Source organism: Rhinoderma darwinii, chromosome 2 (genome assembly GCF_050947455.1).
Source record: "Rhinoderma darwinii isolate aRhiDar2 chromosome 2, aRhiDar2.hap1, whole genome shotgun sequence".
Taxonomy (NCBI): domain Eukaryota; kingdom Metazoa; phylum Chordata; class Amphibia; order Anura; family Rhinodermatidae; genus Rhinoderma; species Rhinoderma darwinii.
The window spans coordinates 231547568-231567371 of NC_134688.1; the positions used below are offsets into that span (position 1 = coordinate 231547568).

The following is a 19804-nucleotide window of genomic DNA, read 5'->3' on the forward strand; positions in this document are numbered from 1 at the left end:
TAACCCCTAAAAAGCCGCGATCTCTATAGAACGCGGCTTTTAAGGGGTTAATCAGCGGGGACACAGCGATCGGTCCCCGCTGTAGGAGCTGTGACAGCTGCTGAACAAGACAGCAGCGTCACAGCTCCTGTATGTGTCGGGAGGACGGCCGAAGCGGCCGTTACTCCCGAGACGTACTATTACGGCATGGAGCGCGAACGATACAGCTGCTATGACGTAATAGTACGTCAAGGAGCGGGAAGGGGTTAAACTTTAACCCTCTAAATAATTTCCTCTCAAACACACACACCACATGTACTGTACCAGAAATACTGTTACTTCATAGGACACGTTCATCTACAGCAGAAATATAAACTGCTGAAATCCGATGCAAAATGTTCATGTGGTACAAGATTTTTTTTGTGTATTGAACGTGATAGGTTTCCACATGCATTGTACTGTAATTTGTTTAGGATTCCACACTGAAAATCACCAACCATCATGTCACATGTTAGAGATAAAGAATTAAGCCAGCCGTATACTTAAAGTGTAGCTAAACTTTCGCAAAAAAAATAAATATTTAAACTGCTATTATGTCCCTCTATGTGAATACATTACCCCTAGCAATTTTTTCCACTTCAAAGTACCTTTTTTTCTTGTGAAACCGCGTCCACATCTATTTTCTCACACTTCCTGATTCTGGAGGGTTCCTAGGGGCGTGTCTAGGGGCGTGTTTTACTGTATGTGATGTTACGATCACACACAGTAAAACAGACAGTATCTTTCATGGGCAGTTAACTCTGAGGTATAACTACAGTACTGTGAGTGTGCACTGAGCTATGCACAGCAGAACACATTATATACAGAGATGTGAATATCTCTGCACACTCCAGAGGAAAGAAATCAGAGTTATTCACTTTCCCTGGCAAGTGCAGGGAAGATAAGACAGGACGGCAGGGTGCTTGGAGGGGAGGGGGGGACGGACAGAGCAGTCCTAGTCTTATCTGATGCTAATTAGCAGCTCAGATTAGTGTCCTGAGATAGGGGGAGATTCAGAGACCAGTGCACACAGTCTCTTCCATGAGCTGTATAGTACATAAAGGCAGAGAGACCTTCCTGACCTTCCTGACGTCATGATTGGGGCATGCGCATCTGATGTCAGGATGGGGCCACCACCCACCCGTACTCACAGGCAGCAGAATTCGTACACGGATACATTCACACAGTGTACGGATTTCTGCTAGCAACAGGAGAAATACAAGAAATAAAATGTGGTAGAAAAGTGTTCGAGTGGCCATTTAAAACACATATAAGACAAAAAGGAGCCCAAATTCATTAATAAAGTATGTTACAAAATATATTTATATTACACATGCTGCTAGAAAATAAAAAGTTGATCGAACGTTTAGTTACGCTTTAAGATAGCGATCATCTGACGGCAGCTTAAAAATGTGCACTCGGCCGAGCATGCATGATTATTTAAATCAGGAAAGCAGAATAAGCCACAGCCAGACACCTATGTCAGAGGTTTCTCTACCGGGGTGACAAAGGATCGGGCATGTTGAAGTCCAACATGCCCAATTAGTTTCCCCCTGACCTCTGCCATTGGTGGTATGTCATCAGGCACCCACAAACAATATTGGCTGGTTTTATCTTAAGGCCTTGTTCATATGGCGCTAAAAAACAACAACATTTAAACGCGTCAAAAACGCTACAGTTTTTGCAAAGCGCTTTTTAAAGTACAGGAGTTTTTGGACGAATTTTTGTCACTTTTTTTTGGCACATAATCAGAACTTCCACTAACTATGCGAATTCGGCGCGTTTTCGACGCATTTTACATGTCAAGAATTTACCTGATTTTTTTTTTTTTTACACGACGCATTTTTTTAAACACGCGAGCGTAAAAAAACAACCCATTGTCGTATACACTACAATGCGTCTTCCCATTGATGTCAATTTTCATGACGTAAAATGCTTCAAAAACACGTTGAATACACGCCGTGTGAACAAGGCCTAAGTGTATGGCCAGCTTTATACGGAAAAATGTGCAGGGGTTACATACAAGATTATTTTAAGTAGTCACAAATGAGCACAAACATATAATTTTTTTTTAATGGAGAGAGAAGATCTAGTGTATACATATAAATAAAAGTAAGTGTTATACTGACCTTCTGGGTCATCTCTTATTAATAAGAGGCCATTTCTACACACAATCTTCCCTGTGGACACTTCAATAAAGATGAGTGAGGGAATGTTGGAAATTCTGTACTTGTTCCAAAGTTTCAACTGTAAATACAAAAAAAAAAAAAAGATAGAAACTCGATATATATACAATTAAAAGGTGATTGAAAATGAGATAGCTGTCGGCCGAACATGCGGAGCTTACATACAGGGAGATGGGAGTAAGCTGCTGCTAGACACCTCTGGATTAACATGCTTCAATAATGCGATTTTTATCACAAGATCAGCAAATCTCTTGATGGTCTTGCAAGTAAAAAGGGTGTTGCCATGCAAAACCTTATAGTAGCTGGCACCAAATGTACTTTTCCCCATGCCTCTTTACCATGTGACTATGGTCTAACTTCATCACAATACTGAAAAATCACTACATATAAAGAGACACATTGTATGATTCCTCTACAAATAGAGGCGATAGTCGAACAATTCAAAAAATGGCACATCAAAATTGATGAATCGCACGCATTATCAAAATGTGTAACGGCAACCATAGTTAGACCAGACAGAGGAATAATGACCGTCTAGCTTTGCCTTACACATTATATATCTATCTATTACATGCCACAGTATATTATGTATGTGCTCCTTTGGAAAAATATATATTTATTTTTTTTTTACACTATTCATTTGAACGGGTTTTCCAGGCAATTACACCTTTAGGCTCTTTTAATATGTAAATTAACATTACTAACATATAGAGGGACGATCCCGAGGCAGGATGAATCGTTCCACTGGTAAGTCCGTTATTCTTTGAGAGGATAATGAAATGGGCGCCATGTAAGTCACACCCAGCTCGAAACCCTCCCTCTCCTCCACTCCATTATGCCACCTAAACTCCTCCCTCTACGCCTCTCCTCTAGTGTGCCATGACTCTGTAACATATTAGCAGACACAATGTTCCGTCTTCAATAATATAAGTGAGAATACGGTGTCCACTATTATCATCTTATACAGCATCACAGCAGTATAACAACAAGAAATTGTGAATCTCCGAGGCGGCGGCGTAATACAACTGCAATTCACTACGTATATGCAGGAAATGTGCAGAGGCAAAAGTGGAGGACTCTAAGCAGGGGGTGAATACGGATGACTCGCCGACCACTGGGGGCATGTTAAGAGGCCATGACGTGATCAGGTGACTGGCAGTAAAAACTGGGGGACCGGCGTGTCTGACCCCCGTAGCAACCCTCTATATGTAAGTAACACTAACTTACATATTAAATGAGCCAAAAGTGGTATTTAATCAATACACTTTTAAATAATATTGGGCAGCGCTGGCATCTGTAATACCAATCTCTGCAACTGCCAATGACTTCACCTCGAGCATCAGTGTTTAATCCTATTTCCTTACTTGATGCTTCCTGCTCATTTTATCAAGAAACCATCCCGTTACGAACACTTAGCCATTTTAAGTATTTAATACCAAGAATGTAAGTACTGAATGTTTGCTTCATTCCGTGAACAACGCTTTAATAACACGTGGCAGCAATCTGCAGCCAAACTCTTGCTACAAAATGCTCTCATTTACCAGAAAAAACAGTGAAGTTTACGTATTTAAAGAGGCTCTGTCACCAGATTTTGCAGCCCCTATCTGCTATTACTGTAATCTACATTGCAGCGCCTATCTGCTGCAATGTAGATTACAGTAACGTTTTTATTTTTAAAAAACGAGCATTTTTGGCCAAGTTATGACCATTTTTGTTTTTATGCAAATGAGGCTTGCAAAAGTACAACTGGGCGTGTTGAAAAGTAAAAGTACAACTGGGCGTGTATTATGTGCGTACATCGGGGCGTTTTTAATACTTTTACTAGCTGGGCGTTCTGATGAGAAGTATCATCCACTTCTCTTCAGAACGCCCAGCTTCTGGCAGTGCAGACACAGCCGTGTTCTCGAGAGATCTCGCTGTGTCGTCACTCACAGGTCCTGCATCGTGTCAGACGAGCGAGGACACATCGGCACCAGAGGCTACAGATGATTCTGCAGCAGCATCGGCGTTTGCAGGTAAATCGATGTAGCTACTTACCTGCTGATGCTGCTGCAGAATCAGCTGTAGCCTCTGGTGCCGATGTGGCCGTCACGATGCAGGACCTGTGAGTGACGTCACAGATCTGCACTGCCAGAAGCTGGGCGTTCTGAAGAGAAGTGGATGATACTTCTCGTCAGAACGCCCAGCTAGTAAAAGTAGTAAACACGCCCCGATGTACGCACATAATACACGCCCACTTGGACTTTTACTTTTCAACACGCCCAGTTGTACTTTTGCAAGCCTCATTTGCATAAATACAAAAATGGTCATAACTTGGCCAAAAATGCTCGTTTTTTAAAAATAAAAACGTTACTGTAATCTACATTGCAGCGCCGATCTGCTGCAATAGCAGATAGGGGTTGCAAAATCTGGTGACAGAGCCTCTTTAAGCCATGCTAAAGGCTATGCAAATGTATCTCAAACGTCACAATTCAATTTCGTTAGGCCTTGTTCACACGGCGCTAAAACAAACCGACATATAAAACGTGTCAAAAACACAGGATAGGGGATACATGTGTGATCTCTGTGGGTCCGACCACTGGAACCCCAGCAATGACGAGAACGGGGACCAAAAGTCTCTCAAATTGCTCCATGAAAATAGAGCACTGGTGCCCAAGCTCGACCAGCTCTCCATTCATTTCCTTGGAGTAGCCGGAGACAGTGGTTGCAGAAATCCCATAGAAATGCCACCAGCGTTCCATTCACATGGGATACGTCGGGGAAATTTCGGTCCCCCGTTCTCCTCATCGCTGTTGGTCCCAGCAGTCTGACCCCAAGCAAGCAATCATACATGTATCCCCAATACTGTGGATAGGGGATACATGTGTTTTGTGGGAAAACCCCTTTAAGTATCATCAGAATAATGTTCTATTTGGCCTCACATGATCACATCTCCGTGTGAATGGGACTTATTAGGCTCCCTGCACATGTAGCATCAATGCTGCAGAATTTCTGTGCGCAAATTCCGCTGCGTATTACAGTAGAAGCAAAGTGGATAAGATTGGAAAAGGCGCAAAAATCATGTGCAGATTTGACATAAGGTGCGGATTTGCAGCATGTCAATTTATCTTACGAAAATGCTACGTTATTTCCAGATGGAAATTTCCCAGCATTTACGCCACGTGTACAGGGGACCTAAGATTCCACAGAAAATGACCACACACATAGGCAAACAGGTGCTATGGTATTTGCTCCATGCAATGACTAGGTCATTTCTGTAACGAGTCCATGTTAATGTACCATGCCTATGAACTGCTTATTGAAACAAGTAATTGTTGGAAGGAATACCTCAATAAAGAACTAGTAAAAGTGAGAAGTATGTATACTGCATGTCTCCGTCAAACCAATGTATCTCTGCCATGGAAAGAAAGCATTGAAGCAGACATAAGCAGGTGGCTGACAGGTTCTCCAGCAAAGCAACACAGCTGGGAATTTTATACACACATAAGAAGGATAGAGCAAGCTGTAGTGGAAAATCTAGCGCACACGACCTCTGTGGCCGCAAGAAAATCAAAGAAAATAGTTGCTTGCGCCTCCATAACTCAATGCATTTCCTTTTAAATCTGGGAATACTCCGGGATTAAGATTTGCAAAGCTGAACAAATTTTTAAATAGACAAAAATACCTTAGAAAGTCCTGTAAAAAAGGGTTTCCGGATTTCTTCTACTTTTGCTAATTAGTCGCATTTAAAGGTTTCAGATCATCCAACCACTTTTATAAAGATATAAAGATAACACGAGTAAACACAAAATGCAGCTTTTATTTGATCATTCCATTCAATAAGGATAAAGATTTATTTTAAACCCATATCACCCATGTGAAAAAGTAATAGCCCCCTACACCTAATAACTGGTCGTGCCACCCTTGGCAGTAAGACGTGCAATGAAACATCTGCGATAACTTGAGATGAGGGTTTACATCGCTGTGGAGGAATTTTGGCCGACTCTTCTTTGCAGAATTGTTGGACTTCAGCTGCATTGGGGGTTTTCCAGCATGAACGGTCCGTTTAATGTCTCACCACAGCATCCCGATGGGATTGAGATGGACTTTGACTCGGCCACTCCAGAACCTTCATTCTGTTTCTTTGAGCAATTTAGAGGTGAACCTGCTTGTCTGTTTCTGAACATTGTCCTGCCGCATAAACCAACTGCACTTGAGCTTTAGGTCACGGACTGACGGGCGGACATTCTACATTTACAGGATTTTCTACCACCACGTTTCACTGTTGCTGTGATGTTCTTATGATGGAATCCAGCGTTAGCTTTACGCCAGATGTAACGAGACAGACGTCTTCCAAAAAGTTCCACCTTTGACTGATAAGTCCACAGAACATTATCCCAAAAGTATTGGTGGTAATCGAAACTTTCTTTTTTTGGCAAACGCGAGACGAGGCTGTGTGTTTATTCTGGTCAGTAGTGGTTTGCACCTTGCAACTCTCCCATGGATTATATTTTTTTTCCCAGTGTCTTTCTTATTGTGAAGTTGTGTACATTGACCTTAAAGAGGCTTTCCCATCAGGGACATATATGACATATCCACAGGATATGTCATAAATGTCAGATAGATGCGGGTCCCACCTATCTCTAGAAAGGGGCCCCATAAACCCTGTTCTACTGCTGTATTGCGGCTGAATCGTGTGATTGGTAGTGAATGGCCGTTACAGAAGCAGCGTTGCATGTGAGCTACGCAGTTTCCTTAACTACCATTCAGTTCTATTAAACTTACGGAAACCGTGTAGAAGAGCAAGCTACGCTGTTTTCTTCTTCATGGTCGGGAATCACACACTTCAACCGTAACAGAGAGGTAGAACGAGGTTTAGGGGGCAAGTTTACATTTCGGCTAGAAATACGCTAATATGCTTTTAAAGGGGTTTTCCCATCCGAGACACTCCCATTGCCTCTAACTTTGGTTTATCCCTTTTTATTCATTCAAGAATTCCAGGTTATTTACCCTGTATCCAATACCATATGCAAATTTACTTCTTCACTTATCTTGATTTGATGATTTCAGTTATTTCTGTCATTAAAGTTGTCTGGTGGTTTGGGAAAATTTCTTTCCCTTCTTTTTTGCGACCCTATTTTATGCCTTGTATACCATTGGCTTTTATTTGATTTGTATGGTGTATTTTTTATACGATTTGTATTTGGCTTTTAATGTGTACCTATAAAATTCACGTTACTTTTAACCATCAATGTTTTTATTGAAAATTTTTTCAAGATAACAAATATAATACACAATAACCACAGACACATGGTTGTACAAAAACGCAGTATAGCACATAATATACGCAGTACATAGAACTGGCATAGTGTCATAAATGGGCAACTCAGAATCATTCTAAGCACCCCCACCTTTATACAAAGTACTAACCATGCGGAGAGAGAAAATACATTAAAACATTTTGCATGTGGTCAACACACACAGAAAAGCCGTGAAAATAGGGCAAAAAACATATATACAGAAAACCAAAAATAGAGAGTTTCAGGTTTAAATACATCGGTTTCAAACATGCATTACGGGGATATACAATTCTGAGGAAAGAGATGCCAATTCTTCCAGGTCTTCACATACTGCGGGTATCTGTGATCTTTATATGCCATCATTTTTTCGTAGGCACATGTAGTATTTAACATGTCATATTTCGCCAACAGAGGGAAGGTTCACACTCTTCCAATACCTAGTTATCCCCAACTTGGTAGCCAAGAGGATATGTGCCACAAGTACCCTATTTTCCATAGGCATCTCATTTATTCAGAGAAAAAGAAGTGCTAAAGATGGAGACAGCTGAATGACCCTGTTGCACAGCCTGGAGAGCAGTTGAAAAAAAAAATCGATGACCACAGAGGAGCGAGACAAGTGCAAGACCATAGTATATGTATGAGAGTACCTCTGTGCCCACAACCCCTCCAGCAAAGATCAGAGGAACCCGGGTACATACGGCTCAATTTATCGGGTGTATAATATGAGAGCTGTTTTGATAGCGGCTTCATAATGAGATACGCATTTAAAAGCAGAAGCAAGGAATTTCAAGGAGTATGTCCATTGGGATACAGCAAAAGTCTGGCCTAGGTCTCTCTCCCAAACAAGGAAGGGGGAGGTTTTAACAAACGAGGATTTAGAGCCTAGTACAGAATAAAGTGGTTTAAGACGGACTGGGGTATCTGATGGGGCTGACCATAATTGAAACACGTCCGCATTGGCTGAAAATACGCTCAGATCCATAGTGGATAAGAGATGTCTAATTCTTAAATATTTATAAAAATCTCTATGTGTAATACCGTATTTATGGGTCAGTTCCGAATATGGGGCTAACTTCCCACCATCCAATATGTCCGTTAAGTATACTATGCCTCTTTCTTTCCAAGAATCCAGTTTCATGTCTAGAAGAGCAATGTGAAATATCTCAATAGGCGTTACATGCTGTAAGGAAATTTGGGAAGGTATGCTACCAGAGTGAAAAAAAAAGTTTTCCAGTAAAACAGAGAAGTAGACAAAAAATAGGGAAGACGGGCCGGTTAGGCTATTGTAGTCAAAGCCGCTATCAGTAAAGCCCTCAAGTTTTGACCCGGAGCTAAAAAGGTCTCTATATGTATCCAGTGTTGAGACACATCCCCAATCCACCAATTCCTTAATAACGATACTTGAGTTGCGTAATAATAATCTGGAATGTTAGGCAAGCTCAAACCGCCAAACTTTTTATCTCTGTTAAGGATTGAAGAGGCAATTCTAGGTTTGCCCGGTTTCCAAATGAAGTTGTTTAACAGTTTCTGTATTTTATTAAAGAAGGAGGCTGGTAGACGAATAGGGACGGTTCTGAAGATATACAAAATTTTGGGCAGAATTAACATTTTGAAGGCTGCTATACGGATTTCAGATTTATTATACAATTGCATATCCTGTTCTATAGTTTTCAACAAAGGGATGTAATTATATTTATATAAATCCTGTACCGAGGTAGTGACTTCTATACCAAGATACCTCACATGTTGTGACTGCCAATCCATCGGGAATTTAGATTTTAGCTTAGCCAGTGCTTCCGCCTGGATATTAAAAGGCAAGATTTGGGATTTATGCTCATTAATTTTGTATAGGGAAAGAGATCCAAACTCCTTAACCCCTTCCCGCTCCTTGACGTACTATTACGTCATGGCAGCTGTATCGTTCGCGCTCCATGCCGTAATAGTACGTCTCGGGCGTAACGGCCGTTTCGGCCGTCCTCCCGACACATGCAGGAGCTGTGACAGCTGCTGTCTCGTTCAGCAGCTGTCACAGCTCCTACAGCGGGGACCGATCGCTGTGTCCCGCTGATTAACCCCTTAAAAGCCGCGTTCTATAGAGATCGCGGCTTTTTAGGGGTTAAGCTGCCATCGCCGGCCTGCTACGCGATAGCGACCGGCGATGGTGACTATGGCAACCGGACACCAAACAATGGCGTCCGGCTATGCCATAGACGGAAGCCTAGTGGGTCCTACGCATGTAGTGCAGTGTATTAGAATAGCGATCAGAGCCTCCTGCCCTCATGTCCCCTAGTGGGACAAAGTAATAAAGTAAAAAAAGTGTTAAAAAAAGATGTGTAAAAATAAGAAAATAAAAGATTTAAAAGTAATAAAAGTAAAAATCCCCCTTTTACCTTATCAGTCCTTTATTATTAATACAAATATATAAACAAACAAATAAACTATACATAATTGGTATCGCCGCGTCCGTAACGGCCTGAACTACAAAATTATTTCATTATTTATCCCGCACGGTGAACGCCGTAAAATAAAATAATAATAAACCGAACCACAATCACAATTCTTTGGTCACTTCACCTCCCAAAAAATGGAATAAAAAGAGATCAAAAAGTCGCATGTACCTAAAAATCGTACGGATCGAAACTACAGTTCGTTACGCAAAAAATAAGTCCTCGCACGGCTTTATTGATTGAAAAATAAAAACGTTCTGAATCTTAGAATAAGGTAACACAAAAAGTGAATGATTGTTTACAAAACGTATTTTATTGTGCAAACGCTATAAGACATAAAAAAAAACTATAAACATAGGGTATCGCCCCGCAGAATAAAGTGAATGTCATTTATAGCGCATGGTGAACGCTGTAATAAAAAACGAAAAAAAAAACAGTAGTACAATTGCTGTTTTTTAGTCACCACGCCACCTAAAAATAGAATAAAAACTGATCAAAAAGCTGCATGCACCCCAAGAAAACTACAATGGATTCCTCAAGGGGTCTAGTTTCCAAATTGGGGTCACTTTTGGGGGGTTCCCAATGTTTTGGCACCACAAGACCTCTTCAAACCGGACATGGTGCCTAATAAAAAGAGGCCTCAAAATCCACTAGGTGCTCCTTTGCTTCGGAGGCCGGTGCTTCAGTCCATTACCGCACTAGGGCCACATGTGGGATATTTCTCAAAACTGCAGAATCTGGCCAATACGTATTAAGTTGCGTTTCTCTGATAAATCCTTTTGTGTTATAAAAAAAATGGTATAAAGAGGATTTTCTGACCAAAAAAAAATGTAAATTTCACCTCTACTTTGCTCTAAATTTTTGTGAAACACCTAAAGGGTTCATAAACTTTCTAAATGCTGTTGTGAATACTTTGAGGGGTCTAGTTTCTAAAATGGGGTATTTCATAGGGGTTTCTAATATATGGGCCCCTCAAAGCAACTTCAGAACTGAACTGGAACCTAAAAAAATAAATAAATGAGGCAATACTTCGCTTCTTACATTATACTGATAATGAGCAGTGCCCACCCCAAGATGACCCCAGTTTTGACCGTTTGTATAAACTGAGACCCCTATTAGACCGTTCCAGTGCCCGGTTTTCCCAAGCATACACCCCCGAGAAGTGTATTTCTATTGATGAGTCCCTGGTACATTTTAAAGGGAGGGTTCAATTCCGCGAGTACCTGCCGGGTAAGAGGGCAAGGTATGGCGTGAAGATGTATAAGCTGTGAGAGTGCATCAGGGTATACCTACAGGTTTAGGATATATGAAGGAAAGGCCACCCCCAAACCAGACTGCATCCTGGACTACAATAGGTACATGGGAGGGATGGACTTGTAAGATCAAGCCCTGAAGCCCTACAGCGCCATGCGGTGTGGTATAAGAAGCTGGCCGGGCACATCATACAGATGGCATTGTACAATGCGTACATGCTACGTCGATGTGCAGGCCAGACGGGAACTTTCCTGGAATTTCAAGAGGTGATTATCAAGAACCTAATCTTTAGGGACCAAGAAGGGGGGGCACCCAGTACTTCTGGAAGCGAGCCCACACGCATCGTACCAGGGCAACACTTTCCAGGAGAAGTTCCCCAAACTGGCAAGAAGGGAAAAAGTCAAAAGAGGTGCAAAGTCTGCTATAAGAGGGGGATAAGGGAGGACACAATATATCAATGTGACACGTGTCCCGAATAACCAGAGCTCTGTATGAAAGTGTTTTAAAATTTATCATACATCCCTTGGTTTATAATTTACCCCAATTTTACTTACCCTGATGCACTCAGCACAGCTTATCCCCCCTCGTCTTTCCCCTCTGGGCCCTGCTGTGTGTCCAGGCAGCTGATAACAGCCACATGTAGGGTATTGCCATACCCGGGAGAACCCACATTACAGTTTATGGGGTGTAGGTCTCCGGTCAAAATGCTCACTACACCTCTAGATGAATGCCTTAAGGGTGTAGTTTTTAAAACGGGGTCACTTCTTGCGGGTTTCAACTGTACTGGTACCTCAGGGGCTTCTGCATACATGACTTCGCACTAGAAAATCCCGAGTAGGCCAAATGGTGGTCCTTTCCTTCTGAGCCCTCCCATGGGCCCAAACGGCAGTTTATCACAACAAATGGGGTATTGCGGCACTCAGAACAAATTGCGCAACAGAATGGGGTATTTTGTTTCTTGTGAAAATAAGAAATTTTCAGCCAAAACTACATATTATTGGACAAAAATAATTTTGTTTTCATTCCCAGCCCAATTCAAATAAGTTCTGTGAAAAAACTATGGGGTCAAAATGGTCACAACACCCATAAATGAATTCCTTGAGGGGTGTAGTTTCCAAAATGGGGTCATTTGTGGTGGGTTTCTATTGCTTTGATACCTCTGGGGCTCTGCAAATGCGACATGGCACCCGAAAACCAATCCAGCTAAATCTGTACTCCAAAGAACACACAGCGCTCCTTTCCTTCTGAGCCCTCCCATGGGCCCAAACGGCAGTTTATTGCCACAAATGGGGTATTGATGCACTCAGGAGAAATTGGGCAACAAAATTGAGTATTTTGTTCCCTGTGAAAATAAGAAATTTTGGTAAAAAATTACATCTTATTGGAAAAAATGTCATTTTTTTAATGTCATAGCCCAATTGAAATAGGTGCTGTGAAAAAACTGTGTGGTCAAAATGCTAACAACAACCATAAATGAATTCCTTGAGGGGTGTAGTTTCCAAAATGAGGTAACTTTTGGTGGGTTTCCATTGCTTTGATACCTCTGAGGCTCTGCAAATGCGACATGGCACCCGAAAACCAATCCAACAAAATCTGGACTCCAACAAACATATAGCGCTCCTTTCCTTCTGAGCCCTCCCATAGGCCCAAACGGCAGTTTATCACCACAAATGGCGTATTGCCACACTAAGGACAAATTGGGCAACAAAATGGGGTATTTTGTTCCCTGTGAAAATAATAAATTTTGATCACAAATGACATTTTATTGGAAAAAATGACATTTTTTTCATTTCAGAGCCCAATTCAAATACGTGCTGTGAAAAAACTGTGCGGTCAAAATGGTAACAACAACCCTAAATGAATTCCTTGAGGGGTGTAGTTTCCAAAATGGGGTCACTATTGGGGGATTCCTACTGTTTTGACACCTCAACACCTCTTCAAACCTGGCATGCTGCCTAAAATATATTCTAATAAAAAAGAGGACTCAATATGCACTAGGTGCTTCTTTGCTTCTAGGGCTTGTGTTTTAGTCCACGAGCGCAGTAGGGCCACATGTGGGACATTTCTAAAAACTGCAGAATCTGGACAATACATATTTAGTAGTGTTTCTCTGGTAAAACCTTCTGTGTTACAGAAAAAAAAATGAATAAAATTGAAATTCAGCAAGAAAAATGAAATTTGCAAATTTCACCTCCACTTTGCTTTAATTCCTGTGAAATGCCTGAAGGGTTAAAAAACTTTATAACTGCTGTTGTGAATACTTTGAGGGGTCTAGTTTTTAAAATGGGGTGTTTTATCAGGGTTTCTAATACATAGGCCCCACAAAGCCACTTCAGAACTCAAGAGGTACCTTAAAAAAAAGGCTTTTGAAATTTTCTTAAAAATATGAGAAATTGCGGTTTATGTTCTAAGCCTTGTAACGTCCAAGAAAAATAAAAGAATGTTCAAAAAACGATGCCAATCTAAAGTAGACATATGGGAAATGTGAACTAGTAACTATTTTGGGTGGTATAACCGTCTGTTTTACAAGCAGATGCATTTAAATTCTGAAAAATGCAATTTTTTCAAAATTGTCTCTAAATTTGGCAATTTTTCACCAATAAACACTGAATATATCGACCAAATTTTACCACGAACATGAAGCCCAATGTGTCACGAGAAAACAATCTCAGAATCGCTTGGGTAGGTTTAAGCATTCCGACGTTATTACCACATAAAGTGAAATATGTCAGATTTGAAAAATGGGCTCTGAGCCTTAAGGCCAAAACTAGGCTGCGTCCTTAAGGGGTTAAAGAGGCTCTGTCACCAGATTTTCAAATCCCTATCTCCTATTGCAGCAGATCGGCGCTGCAATGTAGATAACAGTAACGTGTTTTTTTTCAAAAACTAGCATTTTTGGCCAAGTTATGACCATTTTTATATTTATGCAAATGAGCCTTTCTTATGTACAACTGGGCGTGTTTAAAGTTATGTCCAACTGGGCATGTATTGTGTTCGTTACATCTGGTCGTTTTTACTTGTTTTACTAGCTGGGCGTTGTGAATGGAAGTGTATGATGCTGACGAATCAGCATCATCCACTTCTCTTCGTTACCACCCAGCTTCTGGCAGTTCACAGACACACAGAATATTTCTAGGGGTATAGTTAGCATTTTGACCCCACACGGTTTTTTGCAGAATTTATGGGAATTATGCAGTGAAATTGAAAATCTAAATTTTTTTTCTAATAAAATGTCATTTTAACTCCGATTTTTTTTCATTTTTACAATAGATAAAGGGAGAAAAAGCACCGCAACAGTTGTAAAGCAAACTCTTCTGAGCACAGCAATACCCCATATGTGGTAATAAACTGCTGTTTGGACACACTGCGGAGCTTAGAAAGGACAGAGCGCCATTTGACTTTTGAAGCTCAAGTTTTGCTGGAATGGTTTGCGGCGCCATGTCACATTTGCAAAGCCACTGAGGGGCCAAAATAGTGCAAACCCCGCAAATGTGACCCCATTTGGGAAACTACACCCCTCGTGGAATTTATCTAGCGCTATAGTGAGCATTTTGACCCCACTGTTTTTTTTCTGAATTTATTGGAATTAGGCAGTGAAAATTAAAATCTAAATTCTTTCCACTAAAATGTTGAATTTTTTTCATTTTCACAAGGAATAAAAGGAGAAAAGGCGCCCCAACAATTGTAAAGCAATTTCTCCCAAGTACGGCAATACCCCATATGTGGTAATAAACTGCTGCTTGGACACACGGCAGCGCTCAGAATGGCAGGAGTACTACTTGGCATGTAGATTTTGGTTGGTTGTTTTTTGGACGCCATGTCGCATTTGCAGTGCCCCTGAGGTACCAGTACAGTAGAAACCCCTGAGAAGTGACTCCATTTTGGAAACTATACCCCTCAGGGTAATCATCTAGAGGTGTAGCGAGCATTTTGATCCCTCAGGTGTTTCATAGATTGTGTTAGAATGAGGCAGTGAAAAGGAAAAATTATTTTTTTTTCCCAAAAAAAATTTAGTTTTGCACCCAATTTTTTTTTCCACAAGGGGTAATAGGAGAAACAACACACAATTTGTTACCCAATTTCTCCCGAGTACGGCAATACCCCATGTGTGGCCCTAAACTGCTGTTTGGGCACAAGGCAGAGCTCAAAATGGAAGGAGCACCATTTGGCTTTTAGAGCGCAGATTTTGCTAGACTGGTGTACGGGCGCCATGTCACATTTGTAGAGCCCCTGAGGTACCAGTACAGTAGAAACTCCTGAGAAGTGACCCCATTTTGTAAACTACACCCCTCAAGGCATTTATCATTTGTCCTGACAGATGACAGGGCTTAGGAGTGAAAGGCGCATGTGAGGCCTATTTTGGTGATTTTCGCAGCATTAGCCCACAATGGCAGGGTTCTGAGGTCAAATAGTAAAACAAACCCCAAGTAGTGACCCCAATTTTGGAAACTGCACCCCTGAAGGCATTTTGACCACACAGGTTTTTTTTTTTTTTATTAGAAATGAATGCTCAGTGGATGGTGCAAAGTGAAAATTGCAAATTTCCACAGGTATGTGCATTTTACAATATTCTGTGCCCAGTTCGGGCCACTGAAGACAAATACGTCAAACTGTTAAGCGGGTTCTCCCGGGTATGGCGATGCCATATATGTGGACGTAAACTGCTGTTTGGGCACGCTGCAGGGTTCAGAACGGAGGGAGAGCCATTTGGCTTTTGGAGCGCAGATTTTGCTTAGTGGTAGTTTTGTTTAGGGTTTTGCTGGTGTTTCAGTTTATGATGTGGGGGCGTATGTAAGCTGTCAGGAGTACATCAGGGCATAATAAGAGGGTATAATAATGGGGTAAATAAATAATATTTCATAGATATGTGGCCGGTGTCGCACTGATAAATGGTGCCAGATGTTATCCACTTTTGGACACTGCACATTTTGCGTCGCCATATTCTGAGAGCCAGAACTTCTTTATTTTTTCTTCACCTGAGCTGTGTGAGGGCTTATTTGTTGCGGGACAATCTGTAGATTTCATTGGTACCATTTTGGGGTACATGCGATTTTTTGATCACTTTTTATTTCAGTTTTTGGCAAGCAAGGTGACCAAAAACCAGCAATTCTTATGTTTATTCTGCGGGTCGGTACGATTACGGCGATACCATATGTATATCGTTTTTCTTATGTTTTGCAGCGTCTGCACAATAAAATCACTTTTGTTTCAAATTATTTATTTTTTGTGTCACCATATTCTGAGAGCCATAACTTTTTTATTTTTCCATCAAAAAAGCTGTGGGAGGGCTTGGTTTTTGCGGGCCGGGCTGCAGAATTTAATGGTATAATTTTGGAGTACATGCAACTTTTAGATCCCTTTTTTTATTCTGTTTTGTGACTAACAAACAGCGATTCTGGAATAGTTTTGTATATTATTTTTTTACGGTGTTCATCGGGTGGGTAAAATAGCGTGATATTATTATAGTTCGGGTCGTTACGGACGCGGCGATACAACAGATGTGTACTTTTTTTTAATGTTTTCCGTTTTTCCCTATAATAAAAGACTTATTATGGGAAAAAAGGCCGTTAAGTGTTTTTTAACATGAAACTTATTTTTTTTTTACTTTTTTACAACATTTTTATGAACTTGTTTTAACTTTTTTTTTGTCCCACTAGGGGACTTGAAGGCATGACGCCCTGATCGCTATTCTAATACACTGCACTACCTACATAGTGGAGTGTATTAGAGCTGTCAGCTATTCACTGGCAGCAAGCCTATTAGGCTTCGCCTCCCGGCGGGGCCTAATAGGTTCCGTACTGGGAAGCTATTGTTAGTCTACGGTTGTCATAGCAACCATTGGAACCCCCGCGGGTGCCGATGGTTGCGATTAGCAACCATAGGGTGCGATCTAATCACTTAGATGCAGCAATAGCTGCATCTAAGGGGTTAATCGGCCGGATCGGAGCCTAGCTCCGGTCCTGGCCATTAAAGAGGCTCTGTCACCAGATTTTGCAACCCCTATCTGCTATTGCAGCAGATAGGCGCTGCAATGTAGATTACAGTAACGTTTTTATTTTTTAAAAACGAGCATTTTTGGCCAAGTTATGACCATTTTCGTATTTATGCAAATGAGGCTTGCAAAAGTACAACTGGGCATGTTGAAAAGTAAAAGTACAACTGGGCGTGTATTATGTGCGTACATCGGGGCGTGTTTACTACTCTTACTAGCTGGGCTTTCTGACGAGAAGTATCATCCACTTCTCTTCACAACGCCCAGCTTCTGGCAGTGCAGACACAGCCGTGTTCTCCAGAGATCACGCTGTGACGTCACTCACAGGTCCTGCATCGTGTCAGACGAGCGAGGACACATCGGCACCAGAGGCTACAGATGATTCTGCAGCAGCATCGGCGTTTGCAGGTAAGTCGATGTAGCTACTTACCTGCTGATGCTGCTGCAGAATCAACTGTAGCCTCTGGTGCCGACACGATGCAGGACCTGTGAGTGACGTCACAGATCTGCACTGCCAGAAGCTGGGCGTTCTGAAGAGAAGTGGATGATACTTCTCATCAGAACGCCCAGCTAGTAAAAGTAGTAAACACGCCCCGATGTACGCACATAATACATGCCCAGTTGTACTTTTACTTTTCAACACGCCCAGTTGTACTTTTGCAAGCCTCATTTGCATAAATACGAAAATGGTCATAACTTGGCCAAAAATGCTCATTTTTTAAAAATAAAAACGTTACTGTAATCTACATTGCAGCGCCTATCTGCTGCAATAGCAGATAGGGGTTGCAAAATCTGGTGACAGAGCCTCTTTAAAGCACGATGTCAGCTGTGATAAACAGGTGACACTCGCGCCCGTGGCATCCATCATGGTTGCCGACAGGCTAGAAGACACTTCGATGCAGCGATCGCTGCATCTAAGGAGTTAATCGGCCGGATCGGAGCCCAGGTCCGGTCCTGGCCGTTACAGCGGGGTGTTGGACAGCCGATAACCGGCGGTGATGGCGCTGGCTCAGCTTCTGAGCCAGCGCCATCACATACACCTTCTCATGGAGCTGTGATTGGTCAGTCTACTGTGACTGACCAATCACCGCAATCGCCGGCCGGGGACCGCTGTGATTGGTCCCCTGCTGTCTTACTGTGTCGATCAACTGTCATAAACAGTTGACGGCACAGCTCTGTCACCCTGTCCTTTGACAGGGTGACAGTTTTTAGCCAGGACGCACCAGTACGTCCCGATGCCTTAAAGCACTGCAATACAGGACGTACCGGTGCGTCCTGGTGCGGTAAGGGGTTAAGAACTATCTTCTGCTTAAAGAAGAACAATGAGCAATAGAAGTGATGACATGGCCCCCACCGAGCCCTGATCACAGCATCATTGAGTTTGTCTGGGATTACATGAAAAGACAGAAGTATTTGAGGAAGCCTACATCCACAGAAGATCTGTGCTTAGTTCTCCAAGATGTTTGGAACAAGCTCCCTGTCGAGTTCCTTCAAAAATTGTGTGCAAGTGCACCTAGAAGAATTGATGCTGTTTTGAACGAAAAGAGTGGTCATACAATATATTGATTTGCTTCAGATTTCTCTTCTGTTCATTCACTTTGCATTTTGCGAATTGCTAAAAATTAGCGAAATAGCGCTGGGTTAAACGATGGGCTCAGCTTGACTGAATAGTACTGCACAAAGCGTTAAGGGGTTAAAGGGTTTCCCATACCTGGATATGCCATAAATGTCACATAGATACGGGTCTGGGATCCGCATCTATATAGAGGTCAGGGGTCACACGACCCCTATAAAGGTGCGGGTCCAAGAGCTGGGGCCCGCATCTATCTGACATCAGATGGGAATAACCCTTTAATGCATAGACACATTGTATGGCCTAAGGAACATTTGACTTCACAGGGTAATAAGGAAACATTTTACGTCATTGCTGCTAAAAGAATGCATAAGATCGATTTCGTCGACTGTTGTCTCATTTACTGAAGCGCACGTCTTCTGAGCAGCTGTTTCAAATCTTCCCCATCAGCCAAAGCTAACACAGATGTAGAATCTATTAGACGATCCTCAAGCTGGGCTTTACGTTCCCCTCAGAGACATGAAACTACAATCTGCCTGGCAGATTAACCTCAAAAGCGCTTGACATGTCAAAGAAACCATGAACTTTGCCAATTACAAGGTATAAAAATATACATATTATTTAAGAGACTCCTTATATTTTACAGTAATTTGGTCACCTTATTCCATACAGAGGATTCATGTAAACCTGATCACACATGGATTCAGAACACTTTCTGTATTGCACATTTCAAAATATACTGCGTGCCCGACCACTTTCCTAGCGTGCTGGCGACATACAAGTGCTGTTTTCAAAGCCAATATACAGGTCCTTCTCAATGAATTAGAATATCATCAAAAAGTTAATTTCAGTAATTCAATTCAAAAAGTGAAACTCATAATGATAAAGATTCATTACACACAGAGTGATCTATTTCCAGCATTTTTTATTTTAATGTTGATGATTATGGCTTACATTTAATGAAAAACAACAATTTAGTATCTCAGAAAATTAGAATATTGGGTAAAAGTTGACGATTGTAGACTCATGGTGACGCACTCTAATCAGCTAACCAA

The 19804-nt window shown here is 41.6% G+C and overlaps 1 protein-coding gene across 1 annotated transcript in view; it reads right to left on the reverse strand.

Annotated features, from left to right (window-relative positions):
* Window positions 1-19804, reverse strand: part of NXN (nucleoredoxin) — a 175181-nt gene that overhangs the window by 64050 nt on the left and 91327 nt on the right. Inside the window, exon 2 of the mRNA XM_075850402.1 lies at window positions 2148-2265. Coding sequence (XP_075706517.1) covers window positions 2148-2265 — 118 coding nt within the window. The remainder of the gene's footprint in view (window positions 1-2147; window positions 2266-19804) is intronic.